Raw genomic sequence first — 20,595 nt, forward strand, 5'->3', positions numbered from 1 at the left:
AGCAGGATGCTGCCATGGAAGGAAAATTATACTTATGAAGAGAAACCTGCGATACTGGGAGTATGTCCACTGGAGCAGAGATGGCTACGAGAAACTCTAATGGAGGTTTTTAAAATTATGAAGGGTTTTGATAGAGTGAAGATGGTAAGATTATTTCCTCTGGTGGAGGAAATTGATGAGGGGTCATCAATTTAAAATTGTCACTAAGAGATGGAGAATGGAGATTGGAAGAAGTTCCTTTACACAGAGAGTTGTTGGAGCATAGAATGCTTTGCCACAGGGAATGGTTGAGCAAAGACCATTGACTCTTTGAAGGGAAAATTGGATAAGTATTTGAAGCAGAGAAAGATACAAGGCTTATATACATTTAAGCACACTAAAAAATCTATTTGCCATTCCATAACCTGTCATCTAACTGGTTCTGATGGATGCTCATTAAATTAGCATTGTGTCCTCTAATTCTGTGCAATTTAAATACCATTTTTTACATTAGGTTAAGGTGTTGGATGGAAGACTGAAGATATCACCCATCTGCTTCTAGATAATTAGGGTTATACATTTTTCCAGTGGAGTTCCAGAGTCAGGGAACCTGATGAATTTCATAGAACTGTTTTACATACATTTTAGGAACTTCTATGAAATTCATTTGTTCCCCCAACTTCATTGAACTTCAGGGACTTCATGGAAAAATGCACTTTGTGAAAAATATACTCATCTGAAAAAATATCAGATAAGCTTTATCAAAAATCAAAGATTGGCATTTTTCATCTGGCCCAAGATTAGGGCTCATGGGATTGGGGGTAATGTATTAGCATGGATTGAGGATTGGTTAATGGACAGAAAACAGAGAGTAGGGATGAACGGGTCATTTTTGGGATGGCAAGGATCAGTGCTTGGGCCTCACCATTTAAAATCTATATCAATGACTTAGAAGAGGGGACCGAGTGTAATCCAAGTTTGCTGATGATACAAATCTAGGTGGGAAAGTAAGCTGTGAGGAGGATGTAAAGAGGCTGCAAAGGGATAGAGACCAGTTAAGTGACTGGGCAAGAAGGTGGCCCTTCCTGTAGTATAATGTGGGGAAGTGTGAAATTATCCACTTTGGTAGGAAGAATGGAAAAGCAGAATATTTTTCAAAAGGTGAGACTAGTAAATGTTGGCGTTCAGAGGGATTTGTGGGTCCTTGTACACGAATCACAGAAAGTTAGCATGCAGGTACAGCAAGCAATTAGGAAGGCAAATGGTATGTTAGCCTTTAATGCAAGGGGGTTGGAGTATAAGAGTAAGGAAATCTTGCTGCAATTTTATGGGGCTTTGGTGAGCCCACACCTGGAGTACTGTGTACAGTTTTGGTCTCCTTATCTGAGGAAGGATATACTTGCCTTAGAGAGAGTACAGTGAAGGTTGACTAGATTGATTCCTGGGATGAGAGAGCTATCCTATGAAGAGAGATTGAGTAGAATTATCCTATATTCTATGGAGTTTAGAAGAATGAGAGGTGATCTCATTGAAATGTATAAAATTCTTAAAGGGCTTGACAGGGTAGATGAGAGGTTATTTCCCCAGGATGGAGAGTCTAGAACCAGGGGTCACAGTCTCAGAATAAGGGGTCGGCCATTTAGGACTGAGATGAGGAGACATTTCTTTACTCAGAGGGTTATGAATCTTTGGAATTCTCTACCTCAGAGGGCTGTGGGTGCTCAGTTGATGGGTATATTCAAGACTGAGATCGATAGATTTTTGGGCACTAAGGGAATCAAGGGATATGGGGATAGGACGGGAAAGAGGAGTTGGTGTAGAAGTTCCGCCATGATCTTATTGAATGGCGGAGTAGGCTCGAGGGGCTGTATGTCCTACTCCTGCTCCTATTTGTTATGTTCTTAAGTTCTTATGATGATTGACATTCATCCTGGTCCTGAATATTGATCCACGGTTCCACAGTTCCAAACTAATACCAAAAAAATCAATTCAACAATTTCAGACTATAACCCCTGCTCCCATTCTTTCAGGCGGCAGCTGTTGATGATTCTGCCATCCCCATTTGCAACATTTAATCTCTCCTGCCTTCCATCCTAGCACAGACCGTCCCTTTTGTTCTTTCCTCCCCTCTACCCCTTTCCCTTCCTCTGCACCTGCTTAAAACCTGTTACATCTCTAACTTTTTCCAGTTCTGACGAAGGGTCACAGACCTGAAACGTTAACTCTGTTTCTCTCTCCTCGGATACTGCCTGGCCTGCTGAATGTTTCCAGCATTTTCTATTGTTATACCAAAAAAATCAATACCTGCTGAGGCTACGTAACATACAGTTAGTCCTGCCGCAACTGATTCACCCATTACTTTGTAAAACTAGGATCAGCATCCAGGACTGGGAAGAATGCGGGTTCTTGCTCCCAAAGTGTTGATTGCTGTCTAATGAATCAGATACCTTTGTCAGCAGAACTGCTTTCTTCCTTCCATCCCATCCCTAATATTCCCGTTTAATTATATTAAGTGCATAGTCATAGTCAGCATATACATTGCAACAATAAATTGTAAAATTTGACAAAACGAAATAAGTACTTACATTTCTTCCATCCACTGTATAAAGTTTTCTCACATTGTACTGCATGAGCTCAGAGATTTCATCGAGAAAACTTCTGAAGCTGTGTACATTTCCCTTGTGCAGAACAATTGAGTACTGAATGTCAACATTCCCATTTTTTATAAGTATTAATTTTTTATGCGCCATATGAATACGATGTATGTGACTGTCTTCCTGCCTTGCCTTCCGTGTGGTATGTCGACGGGCACTCGTTGGGTTAATGCCTTGCCATGTAGCTGGCTTTCCCCCAGCTATGTTTATATTGATTGGTTTGACATGCTTTTTATCAGAACAGAGATATGAGCCTCCATCTTCCAACTGCTCCAAACTGTTAATGCTGTGCACTCCATGAGGTGTTGTCACTGTCCGTACACCAAATGGAAGAGAAACCTTCTGTGTGAGGTCATCCAGGAGGGCATCAAAGGTCTTGAAGGTCCGTGTGTTTACAGCCATTTTTACTCCAGTGAACTGAGGGTCACCACTCTTGTAGAAGGTTATTTTCTTAGCTGGAGTTACCTCAGTTAGGTTGGTGCCCTTGGTAACTGAAGGCAGAGGCTGTTCAAGGTTGAATGGATAGATAGCAGAAGGGTAACCCAGAGAATTTTGGTTCATCTTGCTCTGTTAGACAAACCTGAAAACAGAAAAACAAAGTTCCATCTCTTAGATCCTAACTCAAAGGAATTGACTTTCTGTACATCATAGCTTTACTGGAAGATTTTACCCAATTTTTCTCCCCTTCTCTTCGAAAGTGTTGACTTATGCTCGTGTGTGTTTCCTTATGGATGAGTAGTCCATCAGTAATTTGCTCAAGTGGTCATTGTTTATACATGAGCCTAGACAGTGTGTGTCAGTAGATTAATTGGACCATGGGGGGAGGGTAGATGGGGGCATCATGCCCAAACTCAATGTTATGCTCACCCCATGTGAACCTTCTTGTAGTGCTCACTGGAGAATAAATAAGAATTAGAATCATAATGATCACAAAAGCTGTGGATTGTCATAAAAACCCAACTGGTTCGCTACTGTCTTACGAGGAGGGGAACCTGCCACTCCTATCAGGTCTGGTCTACACGTGCTTGTCCCACACTATGTGGTTGGCATTAATGGCCTCAGAGCAGCTAGGAATGGGTAATAAATATTGTCTTGCCAGTGTCGTCAACATGCCAAGAACAAATTAAAAAAACGTGAGTGATCAACATGTGGAATGTAGTGTAGGTGTAAACCCTGAAATAATTTAAGAAACAGATGCTGCAGTGGGGACTGCAGGATCTTTCTCGATAGATGAACTAAGATGGGATGAAAGGTCTTCTGCATCTGTATATATCTAGTGCTCTTGTAAAAAGTATGAAATGAGAAAAGGCCATTCAACCTACTCTGCCCACTCTATGTAACAATTTTTTTTACTGAATTGAGTTCTTCATAACTTATGTTTCTAAGGCTTGGAGGTAAAGTATACTCTAATTTTTTTTTTAAGTTACGTTATTTATTCTTTAATCTTGTGTGTTCCTAACACAGCTGCCCTTACCTCACTACATCAGCTGAAGTAACTGGATAAATGAGTCTGGCTATGGTAGCCCTCACAGGCTAATGGGAATCTGATCCTCATTTTTGCATTTCTTTTTTTAAATGGGCAGGTGTTGCTGATAAAAATCACTAGTTTTACGATACAACTGCTCCTTTTAAATGTGAAAAACTTCAGACATGTCTTAGCACAATGACAGTTGATGGTACAATAGCAAAATAATGCAGATGCTGGAAATCTGAAATAACAACAGAAAGTGCTGGAAACACTCAGCAGGTCCGGCAGCATCGAGGAGAGAGAAACAGAGTCAACGTTTCGAGTTGAACCCTTCGTCAGAACTGGAAAAGGTTGGTGTAATGGTCAATAACATGTCATTCTATAGTGGACACTAGGTGGAGCCGTAGAGCTGTGTAGCGCTGTATATAGCTGTATGTATATAAGACTACACTACCCAGCTGTATGTATATTAAGACTACATTACCCATGAGGCACTAGGCTACCCACAAGGCAGCAGTCAAGATGGATGCCTCTATAGATACTGTACCTAGTCCACATGTGCTCAATAAAAGTGTCTAGCAAAAGCTAGCTGTGTTCATAATAAGAATGTCTATTTATTAATGAACATAAGATGGTACCAAGAGTAAATTGTGAAAAGCAACATGGAGAATTTGAAGCCACCAGAGCGTTTGAAACTCACAGGAAATATCGACTACAATTGGCAGACTTTTAAACAACAATTCGAACTCTACATTGCAGCCATCGGATTCGGTACGAAGCCAGACGCAAGGAAGATAGCGTTGCTGCTTACGGTTGCAGGCCCACAGGCGATAGAGGTATTTAATACATTTGTATTTAATCCAGAGGAGAACAGAGAAAAATTAGAAGATGTGCTAAAAAAATTTGATGCACATTGCTCTCCCAAAAAGAATGAGACCTATGAAAGGTACATCTTCCGTTCTCGGACACAGCAGCAAAATGAGACTTTTGATAGCTTTATAACTGATCTGAAACTGAAAGTACAGACATGTAATTTCTCTGAGCTCAAAGCATCCATGATTCGTGACCAGATTGTGTTTGGTATTCATGATAAAAAAAGTCAGGGAACGTCTGTTGAGAGAAACCGAACTAAATGTGGAAAATGCAGTGAAAATATGCCAAGCCAGCGAGCTAGCTCGAAAGCACGCGAAGACTTTCAGTGAAATCAATAATGATGCGATTGTAATGAGTGATAATGCTGCTGTCGGTGCTGTGTCCTACAAGGGGAAGAAACGTGGGCAGAACAGAAATGAAAAGCAATCGGAGGATGAAATTTTTAATTGTAAACGCTGTGGTTACAAACACCAGTTAAGACAATGCCCAGCGTTTGGAAAAATGTGCACAAAGTGTAATGGAAAGAATCACTTTGCCAAACAATGCTTTTCAAAAGTACAAACTAAGAAAGGGCAACGAGTTAATGTAATTGAGGACACTGATTTAAGTGAGACATTTTTTGTAGGAATGGTGTCATGTGACAATATCAAAAAGGATACAGAAAATGTGCAGCCCTCAGAAATGGACAATGCTGAACATAAAGTTAATGCAGTAAAAGAGGACAAATGGATGATCCCACTGCAGGTAAATGGAGCATTAGTTACCTTGAAACTAGATACTGGGGCAAAAGCAAACTTAATCAGTATGAGTGACATTAACAATATGAAAGAAAAGCCCAAAATACAGAAAAAGTCAGTACTACTGAAGAACTATAATGGACAGAAAATAGATAGCTTAGGTGTATGCAGACTTAAAGTGACAGTCAAAGACAAAGTGCATCATCTCATGTTTTCTGTTGTGGCTGAAAGACTTGATTCACTACTGGGTGACAAAGCTTGTGAGGACTTAGAACTGGTCAAGAGAGTCTACCGTATAAACTGTGCCATAAGCAGACCAGATGACTCGGTGGATTCTGTAGTGAATAATTTCCAGGATGTGTTCAAAGGATTTGGAGTTCTCCCATTCACTTACAAGATCCAGCTAAAGGAGGATGCTCAGCCAGTGGTACATGCTCCACGAAGAGTTCCAGCACCCCTGCGTGACCGGCTCAAGAATGAACTGGACAGAATGACCACACTAGGAGTCATCAGGAAAGTCGAAGAGCCAACAGACTGGGTTAACTCCATGGTATGTGTAAAGAAAAAGAACAATGATCTAAGAATATGCATGGATCCAAAGGACTTAAATGCAAACATAAAACGTGAACACTACCAGATTCCCAAGTGAGAAGAAATCACCAGTGAAATGTCAAGTGCCAGATACTTCACAAAGCTCGATGCCTCACAAGGATTTTGGCAACTAAAACTGGATGAAGAGAGCACCAAATACTGTACCTTCAACACACCATTTGGCAGGTATTGTTTCCTCAGAATGCCTTTCGGGATAATATCTGCATCTGAAATCTTTCATAGAGCGATGGAACACATAATTGAAGGTCTGGAAGGAGTTCGGGTCTATGTTGATGACATCATCATCTGGGGCTCCACACTGAAAGAACACAACGAGAGACTGGCTAAAGTGCTACAGAGCATACGCCGGAATGGACTGAAGCTCAACAAAGCCAAGTGTCAGTTTGGCGTCCAGGAAGTCACTTTCCTTGGAGATAATCTATCTGGTAAAGGAATAGAGCCAGATATGGAAAAAGTAAACGCCATACTCAAAATGCCCCGACCCACTGACAAAAAAGGAGTGCTACGCATCATGGGGATGATAAACTTCATTGGAAAGTTCATTCCTAACTTGTCAGCCAAGACAGCCTGTCTGCGAGACCTGCTACATAAAGCAAATGAGTTCGCATGGACAGAAAGACATGAACAAGAGTGGATAAACCTCAAAACAGTTCTGACAACCACACCTGTACTCACCTTCTTTGACCCAAAACATCAAAAGATGGCCTAGGTGCAGTCTTGCTACAAGCAGAGGGTGAAGATTGGAAGCCTGTTGCCTATGCCTCCAGGTCTATGACTGATACTGAGTGTCGATACACCCAGATTGAAAAGGAATGTCTAGGCTTGGTAGTTGGACTAGAAAAGTTTCATGGCTACATATATGGACTTCCCACTTTCACAGTTGAGACAGACCACAGCCGTCTGGTTGCCATCATAAAAAAAACCTGAATGAGATGTCTCCAAGGATTCAATGACTCATGATGAAGCTGCAAAGATATGACTTTGAACTGATCTACACACCAGGCAAATACATAGTGTTAGCAGATGCACTATCCCGAGCACCCACAATGAGTCATGCGAGCTCTACTGAAAAAGACGTGGATGTTCATGTGAGTATGGTCACTGCTGCGCTGCCCGTGACAGACACAAAATCAAAGCAAATAGCAGAAGAAACAGTAAAAGATACAGTATTACAAACAGTAATAGAGAACATTCATCATGGTTGGCCAAAAGGTTCCTGTCCAAAATATTTTCACATAAGGTCAGAATTGAGTGTCGCAAGTGGACTATTACTAAAACAGAACAGAATAGTCATTCCACAGGCTCTATGTCAAGACATGCTCAAAAGGATTCATGAGGGACACCTCGGAATTGAAAAATGCAAAAGGAGGGCAAGAGACACTGTTTATTGGCCTGGCATAAATAAGGACATTGAGAACATGATAGGCAAATGTGAGACATGTCAGAAACACCAAAACAAACAAGCAAAGGAACCAATGATAGTAGCTGACATACCAACAGCACCATGGCAAAAGGTTGGTATGGACCTTTTTCATTTAAATGGTAAAGACTATCTAATAGTGATTGACTGCTATTCTAACTATCCTGAGATGGCGCTGCTCTCAAGCACCACAGCAAGCAGTGTCATAATACATGTGAAATCCATCTTCGCCAGACATGGAATTCCCAGGATTGCCATTAGCGACAATGGTCCGTGCTTCAACTGTAAGGAGTGGCAACAGTTTGCAGCACATTATGACTTTCAGCACATCACATCCAGTCCTTTGTATGCTCAGTCAAATGGTAAGGCAGAGAAAGGTGTTCAAGTTCTCAAGCAGCTACTGAAGAAAGCGACAGAAAGCAAGCCTGATCCTTATCTCGCCCTGCTGAGCTACCGAGCCTCACCTTTAGACTGTAGTTCTTCACCTGCTGAACTACTAATGGGTCACAAGTTGCGCACCACGCTACCCTGCTGTGCAAAAGAACAGCAAAGTGAGGAACTGAGACAGAGGCTTCAACTGTTAAAGCTGAAACAGAAATCATACTATGACAAGTCATCCAAAACTCTAAAACCATTGACAAGGGATGATGTTGTCAGGATTGAGGATCCAGATGCATGGAACAGGAAAGCTACAGTTCTTGAGGAAGTAGGACCAAGGTCATACACTGTTAGGACTGAGGAAGGACAGATTCTCAGGAGGAACCGCCGTTCCCTCCTAAAAACACAAGAGACTATTCAAGACCAGATTGATGACAATGCCGCAACTGCATCTTGTCATTCACCGCCAGAACAATCTCATGAAGACACATCAGACTTACCCGTGTTGAGAAGATCCACACGTGAAGTAAAAGAGCCTGATAGACTTACTCTTTGAGTACAATGTAAAGCTTTGAAAATGTGTTGACTGTTTTGAAAATGTTTATGTTTATAGAGCACTAACAAAAGTGTTACTGATATTATCTTTATTGTTTTCTTGAAAGTTGATTGATATTGATTTTGCTAAATCTCAAAGAAAGGGGGATGTAATGATCAATAACATGTCATTCTATAGTGGACACTAGGTGGAGCTGTAGAGCTGTATATAGCTGTATGTATATAAGACTACACTACCCAGCTGTATGAATATTAAGACTACATTACCCATGAGGCACTAGGCTACCCACAAGGCAGCAGTCAAGATGGATGCCTCTACAGATACTGTACCTAGTCCACATGTGCTCAATAAAAGTGTCTAGCAAAAGCTAGCTGTGTTCATAATAAGAATGTCTATTTATTAATGAACATAAGAGTTGGGGAAGAGAGATTTTTAAGCAGGGGCAGGGAGGAGGGGAGGAAAGAACAAAGGAAAGGTCTGTGATAGGATGGAAGGCAGGAGAGATTGACAGACAAAAGGGATGATGGTGCAAGGCAAAGGGAGAGGTAATGGGACAAGATAAGAAACAAAAGATGGCTCTAAATGATGTGTGGATGATGATGGCAGCAACATTAACAGCTACCATGTGAGGAAACAAGAGAAAAAAATATATAAACATAGAAACATAGAAGATAGGAGCAGGAGTAAGCCATTCGGCCCCTCGAGCCTGCTCCGCCATTTTATTGAGATCATGGCTGATCATCCAAATTCAGTACCCTGTCCCTGCTTTCTCCACATATCCATTGATCCCTTTAGCCTTAAGAAATATATCCAACTCCTTCTTGAATATATTTAATGAATTAGTCTCAACTGCCTTCTGTGGTAGAGAATTCCACAGGTTCACCACTCTCTGGGTGAAGAAATTCCTCCTCATCTCTGTCCTAAATGGCTTACCCCTTATCCTTAGACTGTGACCCCTGGTTCTGGACTCCCCCACCATCGGGAACATCCTTCCTGCATCTAGTCTGTCTAGTCCTGTTGGAATTTTATAAGTTTCGATGAGATCCCCTCTCATTTTTCTAAACTCCAGCGAATATAAGCCCAATCGACCCAATCTCTCCTCATACGTCATTCCTGCCATCCCAGGTATCAGTCTGGTGAATCTTCGCTACACTCCCTCCATGGCAAGAACATCCTTCCTCAGATAAGGCGACCAAAACTACACACAATACTCAAGGTGTGGTCTCACCAAGGCCCTGTACAACTGCAGCAAGACATCCTTGCTCCTATACTTGAATCCTCTTGCTATGAAGGCAAACATACCATTTGCCTTCTTAACCGCCTGCTGCACCTGCATGCTTACCTTCAGCGACAGGTGCACAAGGACACCCAGGTCTCGTTGCACTTCCCCTTCTCCCAATCCATTGCTGTTCAGATAAAAATCTGCCTTCCTGTTTTTGCCACCAAAGTAGATAACCTTGCATTTATCCACATTATACTGCATCTGCCCAATCACCCAACCTGTCCAAATCATACTGGAGTTTCTCTGCACCCTCCTCACAGCACAGACGCCCACCCAGCTTTGTGTCATCTGCAAACTTGGAGATATTACATCTAGACCCCTCGTCTAGATAATTAACATATATTGTGAATAGCTGGGGTCCTAGCACCGATCCCTGCGGTACCCCACTAGTCACTGCCTGCCACTCGGAAAAATACCCGTTTATTCCAACTCTTTGCTTCCTGTCTGCCAACCAGTTCTCTATCCATGTCAGTAACTTACCCCCAATCCCATGTGCTTTAACTTTGCACGCTAATCTCTTATGCAGGACCTTATCGAAAGCCTTCTGAAAATCCAAATACACCACATCCACTGGTTCTCCCTTATCTATTCTACGAGTTACATCCTCAAAAAACTCCAGTAGATTAGTCAAGCACGATTTACCTTTTGTAAATCCATGTTGACTTTGTCCGATCCTGTCACTGTTTTCCAAGTGCTCTGCTATTACATCTTTTATAATGGACTCTAGTATTTTCCCCACTACCGCTGTCAGGCTTACCAGTCTATAATTCCCTGTTTTCTCTCTACCACCTTTTTTAAATAGTGGGGTTACATTAGCTACCCTCCAATCCATGGGAACTGTGCCAGAGTCTATAGAATTTTGGAAGATGACCAGCAATGCATCTATTTCTAGGGCCACTTCCTTAAGTAGCCTAGGATGTAGATTATCAGGCCCTGGGGATTTATTGGCCTTCAATCCCGTCAATTTCCCTAACACCATTTCCCTACAAATACTGATTTCATTCAATTCCTCCCTCTCATTAGACCCTATTTTCCCCGACATCTCTGGGAGGTTATTTGTGTCCTCCTTTGTGAAGACAGAACCAAAATATGTATTTAGTTGGTCAGCCATTTCTTTGTTCCCCATTATAAATTCCCCTGATTCTGACTGCAAGGGACCTACGCTTGACTTCACCAATCTTTTTCTCTTCACATATCTATAGAAACTTTTACAGTTACAATCAGAAATACAGGGGCCAATTTATAATCTGAAATTGTTAAACTCGATGTTAAGTCCAGAAGGCTGTAAAGTGCCTAATACTGTAGAAAGATGAGGTGCTGTTCCTCGAGCTTACGCTGAGCTTCAGTGGAACAATGTAAGAGGCCAAGGACAGAGAGATCAGAATGGGAGTGGAGGGGAGAATTAAAATGACAAGAGACTGGAAGCTCGGGGTCATGCTTGCGGACTGAACGGAGGTGTTCCTCAAAGCGGTCACCCAATCTGCGTTTGGTCTCACCACTGTAGAGCAGTGAATACAGTATACTAAATTGTAAGAAGTACAAGTAAATCGCTGTTTCACCTGGAAGGAGTGTTTGGGGCGCTTGCATGGGAAAGTGTCGGGTGAAGGGGAAGGGGTGTTGGGATGAATGAGGAGTGGGCCAGGGTGTTGCGGAGGGAGCGGTCCCTTCGGACACGGTCGAGGGCCATGTCAACCATGGTAGAGAGAGACAGTTAATGGTTCCTGCTGTGATAATTATTTTACAGTCATCGTATCTAAACAATATTGGCTTATTGCTGTGTTGCTATTTGATGAAGTCACCAGTACAGCCAGATTCTCTCTCCACGCACCCCCCACCCCGCCGCCACGCCACGCCCCCCCGCCCCACAACTCCTGAAGTTGATGGCTTATCTTAGATACCGTTCCACAGGCAACAGTGGTCCTCTAGCACTTTGTTCAAGCAGGCCTTCTCCATCTGCCAGTCTGGATAGTGAGTGTTAAGTATTTCAAAGTTTACCTGCAGGGAACTGGAACCAGTGGCTCCTTCATAGCCCACACTAAAAAAGACTGGTGTTAGAATAAACCGCTTTTCAATTTCTGCTGATTAAGAAGACCCGCCTGTCCCATTGCTCTTTTCAGTCACTGCTTGAGCAGTAATGGATTACTATAGGTTGTATATTTCTCATAGTTTTATTCAGATTCCTGTAAGCAGTGCCCCATTTGAATGTGCATGCACAGAACTCTACACTCCCCTGCCCCACAGCGATGCGGGTGTAACTGTGACCTCCCCTTTGTGTTGCTGCTGAAATTCTGTCAGTACTGCATTGGTAGGTGCAGTGTAAAGACAATCTCTGCATAAAATATTCCTCTTGCTGAGGTTTTTGCAGTCATGTCATCTATTTGATTGCAACAATTTGTTTAAAAGTAGGAATTTCAGGATGGGTCCTGAAGGTTGGGGAACATACTCTACCTATTTTCAGTGACAATTGATGCTTCTTTTGTGCTCATCAAGGTGAGGGATGTTGGTGCATAATATTGAAATTAATACATTTCAATGTTAGGCACTCAATGTCAGAATCAAGAATTGACGAAGTAGAAATAGCAGGTATACAATAGCAAAATACTGCGGATGCTGGAAATCTGAAATAACAACAGAAAATGCTGGAAACACTCAGCAGGTCAGGCAGCATCGAGGAGAGAGAAACGGAGTCAACATTTCAAGTCGGGAATCTAGCTGTGGGGTAATTGTGTTCTGATGAAGGGTCCCCAAATCGAAACGTTGGCTCTGTTTCTCTCTCCTCGATGGTGCCTGACCTGCTGTGTGTTTCCAGCATTTTCTGTTGTTATTTTAGAAATAGCAGGTGCTACTTGTAGAGGGAAGCTCCCTAACACCATCCCAACAACGTGTTTTAACACCAACTTCGCAAATAAGCTGCATTTCCCAATGTAATTAAAAATGATCTACAGAGTCCCCTCATTAGCACCGGTGGTGAATGCACTGCCCAACCTAGACAGGGCTAGACAGACTGGGTGCAGGGAGGATGTTTCTCTTGGCTGGAGGGTCTAGAATGAGGGGTCACAGTCTCAGGATACAGGGTAGGACATTTAGGACTGAGATGAGGAGAAATTTCTTCGCTCACAAGGTGGTGAACCTGTGGAATTCTCTACCACAGAAGGCTGTGGAGGCCAAGTCACTGAATATATTTAAGACGGAGATAGATAGATTTCTAGACACAAAAGGCATAAAGGGGTATGGGGAGAGTGCGGGAATATGGTATTGAGATAGAGGATCAGCCATGATCATATTGAATGGCGGAGCAGGCTTGAAGGGCCGAATGGCCTACACCTGCTCCTATTTTTCTATGTTTCTATGTTTCTAGAACTGGCCATACAGATCAGAAATGCCATATATTCCATTCTTAGTTTGGACTGAGTTAGTTAATATCAGCTGTGGCAGCAGGCGGGGCACAATTACCCCACAGCTAGGGAAGGAGGGAAAAAAATCAGCCAAGGTTTCCACATCGGTCTCCGTCCAGTGACCATGCTGGAAAGGACACCGTGTGGGCATCCAGGATCGACTTGCCCGCAATACTATCCACAGTGAAATGGCCTGCCGACATTCATCACCTAGTGTCACACACCAGAAAGGTCCACCTGGAAAAGGCACTAGATGTGGCTCAGTGCTGTACCCCACCAGTGTTTTTGGTGGTGGGGGGGTGGTGGGGTGGGGGGGGGGGCGCGGGGGCAGCGCGGAGGGGTGGGGGGGGAGAAGAAGAAAATTAGACAAAAGTACTATCCACATCAAATTGATTTCTTCTGCAATATTGCACTGAAAGAATGTATCACAGCAGAAGGATGATGTAGGGAGAAGTTTTTCTGCTAATGACTGGTTTATGCTGGGTACCATAGATATCTGAGTGTATTATTGTTTCACGTATTAATCTGCATATGTTGTGGAAAAACATTTGAATTAAAACAGTGTTCCTATTAATTAAAGCATTTATTTTGTGGTTTTGTACGATTTATTTTTACAACTGATTTTAAGGATTTTTTTGTCACTTTCTTTGCAAATCAATTACAACAAGGTGGTGGAATTTCAGCTCCCTGCTGCCCGATTTTGGGAGATGATCCAGGGAGCTGCTCCATTACCTCTGTAGTACCCTGGGAGGTTATGAGTAACCTGATCCACCAGGTGGTGCTGTGGCAATTGGTCTCCTGAGTTAAGTCTGGTCTGTACTGGTTGTATTCTTTGTTTGTGCTGCCTCATGGCAGAAGCTTTTAAGTGCAAGTGTTGATTAAATCATGTTACGGAGTTAACATGTGTCCGTCTCCATCTATGGCCACCTCAAGATACCACATATGGCGACGAGAATAAAGGACGGAAAAGTTAGGGAGTATTCGGAAGAGGTGCTCGGGTTGGTTAGCAAACTAGTCAGAAAGGCACGAGGCTAGGCCGCGGGAGTCGAAACGGAGTTTGATTTTTTGGCTGAAGTGACTGGATTCCAAGGATGGCAGGAACGGTAGGCTCCGTGGCACCTTTTGACAGCAAGTCGCAGTCTTGGGAGGAGTATTGTGAAATACTGAGCCATTTCTTTATGGCAAATGAGGTGGACAGTGCTGAAAAGAAAAGGGCCATTTTACTGAGTTGTGTGGGAGCGCAAACCTATACGCGGATGAGGAATCTGCTGAGCCCGGAGCGGCCAGAAGAAAAATCTTTTGACGAGTTGGTGAGTCTACTAAAGAATCATTTCAATCCGAAACCTAGTGAAATAGTACAGAGATGGAAATTCAATTCGAGGATTAGGAGGCCGGAAGAAAGCGTTACTGAGTATGTGGAGGAGCTTCGGAAGCTCGCACAGGACTGTAATTTTGGAAATGCGCTCACAGTCATGTTAAGGGACAGACTAGTATGCGGAGTTAACGACGACAGTAAACAGCAAAGGTTGCTGTCAGAAGAAGGATTAATGTTTTAGACGGCACTTAAAAAAGCACAAGCCATGGAGACGGCTAACAAGGACATTAAGGACTTGAAAAGTATGAGCAAGGAGAAATGGAGTAAACCAGTGGGAGGAGCTGTTTTCAAGATGGAAGCTGGCGCGAAAAGTCCACCAGTCGGGGTTGGGGATTGCTACCGATGTGGCGGGACAAGCCATTATGCAAAGGACTGCAGGTTTGCAAAGACAAAGTGCCACAATTGTGGAAAAATAGGGCACTTAAAGAAAGTCTGTAAAAGGGCAGTGAGTGAGAGAAGCAGTGCTAAAGGGGCAAAGCATGCTAAAGGGGGGAGGGAGAAGTACACAAAGCGGGCAAATTACATACAAGAGGAGGAAGAGTCTAGTGAGTCGGTTTTCACTATATACAGTATAGACACTTCAAGGCCCAATGTACCCCCTCTCACTCAGTATTTGATAGTGAACGGAGGTCAAGTAAAGTTTGAGATTGACACCGGATGTAGTGTAACCATAATGTCGCAGACTGAGTACGCCAAGCTATGGGGGGAAGCAAAAGTACCAGAGCTAGGTATATGCCCCATTAGTCTCAAAACCTACACAGGACAGAAGGTGGACATTTTGGGGGTGGCCGAAGTACAAGTGGAACACAAAGGAGTCACCAAAGAGCTTACGTTGGTAGTGGTAGCAGGGTCAGGGCCAAACCTGTTAGGGCGAGGGTGGATCAGTGAGTTGAGTGTGGACTGGCAGGCAATGAATAAAATGGAGGACAGTACAGAGGCACTGCAAGAAGTGCTGATGAAGCATGAGTTAGTGTTCAAGGACGAACTGGGCACCTTAAGGGGAGCCACAGCCAAGATTCATGTAGCCAGTGATGCCACGCCTCGTTTCTTTAAACCAAGGTCGGTACCTTTTGCAATGAAAACCAAGGTTGAGGCGGAACTAGATCGCCTGCTAAAGGACAAAGTAATAGAACCAGTGAAATTTTCAGACTGGGCGGCATCAATAGTCCCGGTATTGAAGCACGACGGTAACGTAAGGGTGTGTGGTGACTATAAGTTAACAGTGAACAGAGTATCATCACTGGAACAGTACCCCATTCCGAGAATGGAGGACATGTTAACATCGCTCGCTGGGGGAGAAAGATTCAGCAAACTGGACATGAATCATGCGTATCAGCAGATATTGCTAGATGAAGAATCAAAAAATTTGTCACGGTGAACACGCACAAGGGGCTGTTCACGTATGCCAGGTTACCATTTGGGGTCAGTTCTAGCCCAGCAATATTCCAACGGACTATGGAGGGCATTCTGCAGGGCATTCCAAAGGTGGCCGTGTACTTAGATGATATTCTGCTAACAGGAAGTGACGATCAGGATCACGTAAAAACACTGGACAAAGTGCTACAGCGGCTGGAAGAGGCGGGGCTACGCCTGAAATGGAGTAAGTGTAGTTTCATGGAGAAGGAAGTTACATTCCTGGGACATCGGGTGGATGCCACAGGCCTCCATCCATTACCAGGGAAAGTGCGGGCAGTGCAGGATGCACCGGCACCCACCTCAGTGACTGAACTGAAAGCCTATCTAGGGCTCCTGAATTATTATAACCAGTTTCTTCCAAATTTATCGATGCTGCTGGCACCCCTGCACAAACTGCTGAGAAAGAAGGAGCCATGGCGTTGGGGGCCAGAGCAAGCAAAAGCATTTCAGCAGTCAAAGGAGCTACTTCAGTCCAGCAGGGTGTTAGTGCATTACGACAAGAAGAAGGAGCTGATAATGTCCTGCGACGCATCACCCTATGGAGTGGGGGCAGTGTTGGCCCACCGCATGCCAGATGGAGCAGAAAGGCCCATCGGGTTTGTTTCACGCACGCTCACAGCTGCGGAAAATAACTATTCACAGCTTGATAAAGAGGGGTTAGCCATTATATTTGGAGTAAAGAAATTCCATAAGTACATATATGGGAGGAAGTTTGTAATCAGTACTGACCACAAGCCTCTTATTAGCTTACTGAATGAGATGAAAGCGGTGCCTCAAATGGCATCACCGAGAATAATGAGATGGGCAGTAATACTAAGAGCCTATGAATATGTGATCACGTACAGAGCCGGCAAGGAAAACGGGAACGCTGATGCTCTTAGCCGCCTGCCCCTCTCAAAATCTCCTCGCAGTACTTCCCCTGAGGAGCACGTCCTGATGCTGGATCAGGAGATCAGTCCCCTGATGACTTCAGTGCAAATCCAGGGCTGGACAGCCAAGGACCCCGTTCTGTCAAGGGTCCGTGAGTATGTGTTGAAAGGCTGGCCAGATCACCGTGAGGGACCGGAGTTCGCGCCGTACAGACAGAGACAGCACGAGCTCAGTGTCCAAGATGGATGTGTGCTATGGGGAGCACGCATCATAGTCCCAGAGCGGGGACGCTCTACTTTGATGGAACAGTTGCATCAATCGCACCCAGGAATGACTAGAATGAAAGGACTGGCTAGGAGCTACCTGTGGTGGCCTAACTTGGATGCTGAAATTGAGTCAAAGGTAAAGTCATGCACTATATGTCAGGAACAGAGGAAAGCACCTGCCGGGGCACCACTTCATCCCTGGGAGTGGCCCAGCAAACCCTGGAGGAGAAATTCACATAGACTATGCGGGACCTTTTATGGGCAAAATGTTTTTGGTGCTGGTAGACGCTCACTCAAAGTGGATCGACGTTTATCCAGTGAGCTCTGCAACGACTGATGCCACACTGGATTGTCTCAGGAACAGCTTCAGCACGCATGGTATTCCAGAAATGATTGTATCCGACAATGCACAGTGTTTTGTTAGTGAAGGGAGCAAAGAATTCATGGTAAGGAATGGAATCACACGTGTCACCTCGGCTCCATATCACCCAGCCTCAAATGGGTTAGCCGAGCGAGCCGTGCAGACTTTTAAGGAGCTCATGAGGAAGAGCTCAGGTGACACCCTGGAGACCAAGCTCAATAGAGCCTTGTTTAGTTATCGTATAACACCCCAAGCTACCACGGGGCTTTCTCCGGCTGAGTTGATGATGGGGAGAAAGTTGCGGTGCACGTTAGACCTGGTACACCCAGATCCCAAAAGCAAGGTTGAGACAAAACAATCAAACCAAAAAGCGTTCCATGACAAACATACTAAAGCTCGCCATTTCGCCATAGGGGACTCTGTGTACACCCGGAACTTCGGCTATGGACCTAAATGGATACCAGGACTAATCCAGGACATTACAGGACCTGTGTCGTACTCCGTGTTACTAGGGGATGGTCGAGGGGTTCGTCGGCATGTGGATCAGCTTTTCAGCCGGCAGCAGGGGGAACTGCCTCAGATGGAACAAAGGGCAGTAGAGGAGGCTGTTCCAGGACCCAGCACGGCTTATAAGGTGCCAGTGGACACTGGTACAGCCAGGCCACAGCGGGACAGAGTAAAACCAACATCAGAGACTACTCCAATCTCAAGTGCGAGTGAATCTGAGAATCCACCACAAGTGGAATTAAGACGTTCACAAAGGATTCGCAAGCAACCAGAAAGACTTATACAAACCTGTTAAATTAGTCAGGGGTTAACCATGGTTAGAGCATACTGGTTAATTAAAATGTAGTACCTAGTAAGGGTTATTGTTTAAGAACTGCATACGGCAATCTTAAGGGGGGAGGAGTGTAGTAGCCTGGGAGGTTATGAGTAACCTGATCCACCAGGTGGTGCTGTGGCAATTGGTCTCCCGAGTTAAGTCTGGTCTGTACTGGTTGTACTCTTTGTTTGTGCTGCCTCATGGCAGAAGCTTTTATGTGCAAGTGTTGATTAAACCATGTTACGGAGTTAACCTGTGTCCGTCTCCATCTATGGCCACCTCAAGATACCACAACCTCCCTCGTGTTTTCCGCCACTTCTAAGATTTCTTGCCACTGGGTGTCGAATATATTTGCCCAGATTTGAGCGGGGATTCAAATTAGACGTTAATGCCGGGAAAATACCATCCAACAGATTTCCCGTCATTAAAATGCCGTAGAAACGCTAAGCATCGGGAACGCCCTGCGATCCTGCCATCTAACGACGCCAAGGGAGCGGAAGAAGGGTTTCAAATTTAGAGGGCTGGTGGCACCGCTGGTCATGCTGCGCCACAGCAGACACTGCAGCCAATCCCCCTACAGGTAGGACTTGCACTGCCGAGATGGGCAATTCAGCAGTAGTGCAAGTCCTGCCAGCATTCTGCCACCTGCCAAGGTCAGTGCTTACCAGAATTGCTGAGCACAGAGCCTTCCCCACCTCCAACTCAGCAGGATTCCTCCCTCATCAGAAAATCCAGCCCAAGGGCTTTAGAGGCCAGTTACATCAATGAATTATCTTGGAAAGTGTTTAAGTTAACTTAGTAAAGATGGCCTACCACAAATGATATTAGTTGCCTGTTAAATGTGTCCCGATGGATGTTAACAACCTTTTTAAGCAAGTGTCATGCTCTCTGGATTACATTGTCATTTCCATACATCATATTTTGTAGCTGGAATTAAAGTTGACTTTTGAAAATGTGTTCTAAATATCAACATCGTAAGACAGAAAATTAAGCAAACTGCAATTTGCTTTCAATCTACACTGGCTTCATGAATACTGAGCAAAGTCTCTGCTCAATATAAGCTGTTTGAAAAATACAGTGGGACTGCTTTAAAACACATCCACAGGGGGGAAAATAGTTACTTCCATCGGACAATGTAGACAGTATTACAACAGTTATATTTTAATTCATGACAAATCATTTCTTGTACATAACACTCGCATGCATTAAACAAACAGTAAAAAATTGCAGGAATGCTTTATATGCAATCCAAAGACTTGTAAAAGCTGATAAAACTGTATGGTACAATTCAACTTACTTCACAAGTGCTCATGATTCTTCACTCGTGCAAGTTTGCAACAAAAATAAACTGCCGTGCTTCACTCTGCAGTGAACAGCTTCAGCCTGATGTGCAGTACACAAGTGAAGGCCAACCAAACTATATCCTTAAACATGGCTGACTATCATGTGGACCTAATCAGTTTTCTAATGCCAGAGATAGAACTATAAACCATCTAATCTCTCAGCACAGGTTTCAAAAGCTCCTGCAACAATTAATATAGTAGTTAACAAACTGCATAATACGCAACATGAGTTTACAGAAATAGCAACAAACATTTTACTTGTTAATGTTTATGTATTTTTAATTTATATGTGAAGATAAATTAACTCGCTAGTCAGTAAAATAAAATGTGAAGTAAAAGCAATGCAGTTAGTCTTATCTTTGATAAGAAATGTGGAAAAAACAGGTTACACTTGGAAATACTGTACATTTTTCTGATATTTTATAGATATTTCTGTAACTTTAGGTCCCACTCACCTCTAATAAGAATTCAGTTCAGTTCCCAAGCTATTTTTCCTCCATTGTCCTTTTCTGTGTGTGCCTACTGATCAGAATTAGAGCCAAGCTAAGCTCCTATTTTGAGCATAGGAAAACAAAGCGCACACTGTAACTGATTTGGCAATCCTAGCTATGCAGGATTTTACAACATTTCTAAATATAAGGAAGTATTTCTTACAATCCAATGAAGAAATTTCCTAAATTAATAAATTCTTTTCTTAGAAATTGGTAACAGTTTCTTCTTTGGCTAGGTCCTTTTGAAGAAGATTATCTTGTGCATAAAGGAGATTATTACTTGAGACATCTGTACT

The 20,595-nt window shown here is 43.5% G+C and overlaps 1 protein-coding gene across 2 annotated transcripts in view; it reads right to left on the reverse strand.

Moving 5' to 3' along the window:
* Positions 1 to 20,573, reverse strand: part of LOC147112588 (uncharacterized) — a 42,792-nt gene extending 22,219 nt beyond the window's left edge. Inside the window, exons 1-2 of one of the 2 annotated variants that reach the window (XM_085996999.1) lie at positions 20,264 to 20,573; positions 2,565 to 3,213 (exon numbers count right to left, since the gene is read on the reverse strand). In XM_085996999.1, coding sequence (XP_085853125.1) covers positions 2,565 to 3,194 — 630 coding nt within the window. In that variant the 5' untranslated portion in view covers positions 3,195 to 3,213; positions 20,264 to 20,573. The other variant, XM_085996998.1, reaches the window with a different exon arrangement.
* Positions 20,574 to 20,595: the final 22 nt, after the last annotated feature.

This window comes from Somniosus microcephalus, chromosome 9, assembly GCF_052327205.1.
Source record: "Somniosus microcephalus isolate GS21.2 chromosome 9, FLI_Smic_1.0, whole genome shotgun sequence".
In the NCBI taxonomy this organism is placed as follows: Eukaryota; Metazoa; Chordata; class Chondrichthyes; order Squaliformes; family Somniosidae; genus Somniosus; species Somniosus microcephalus.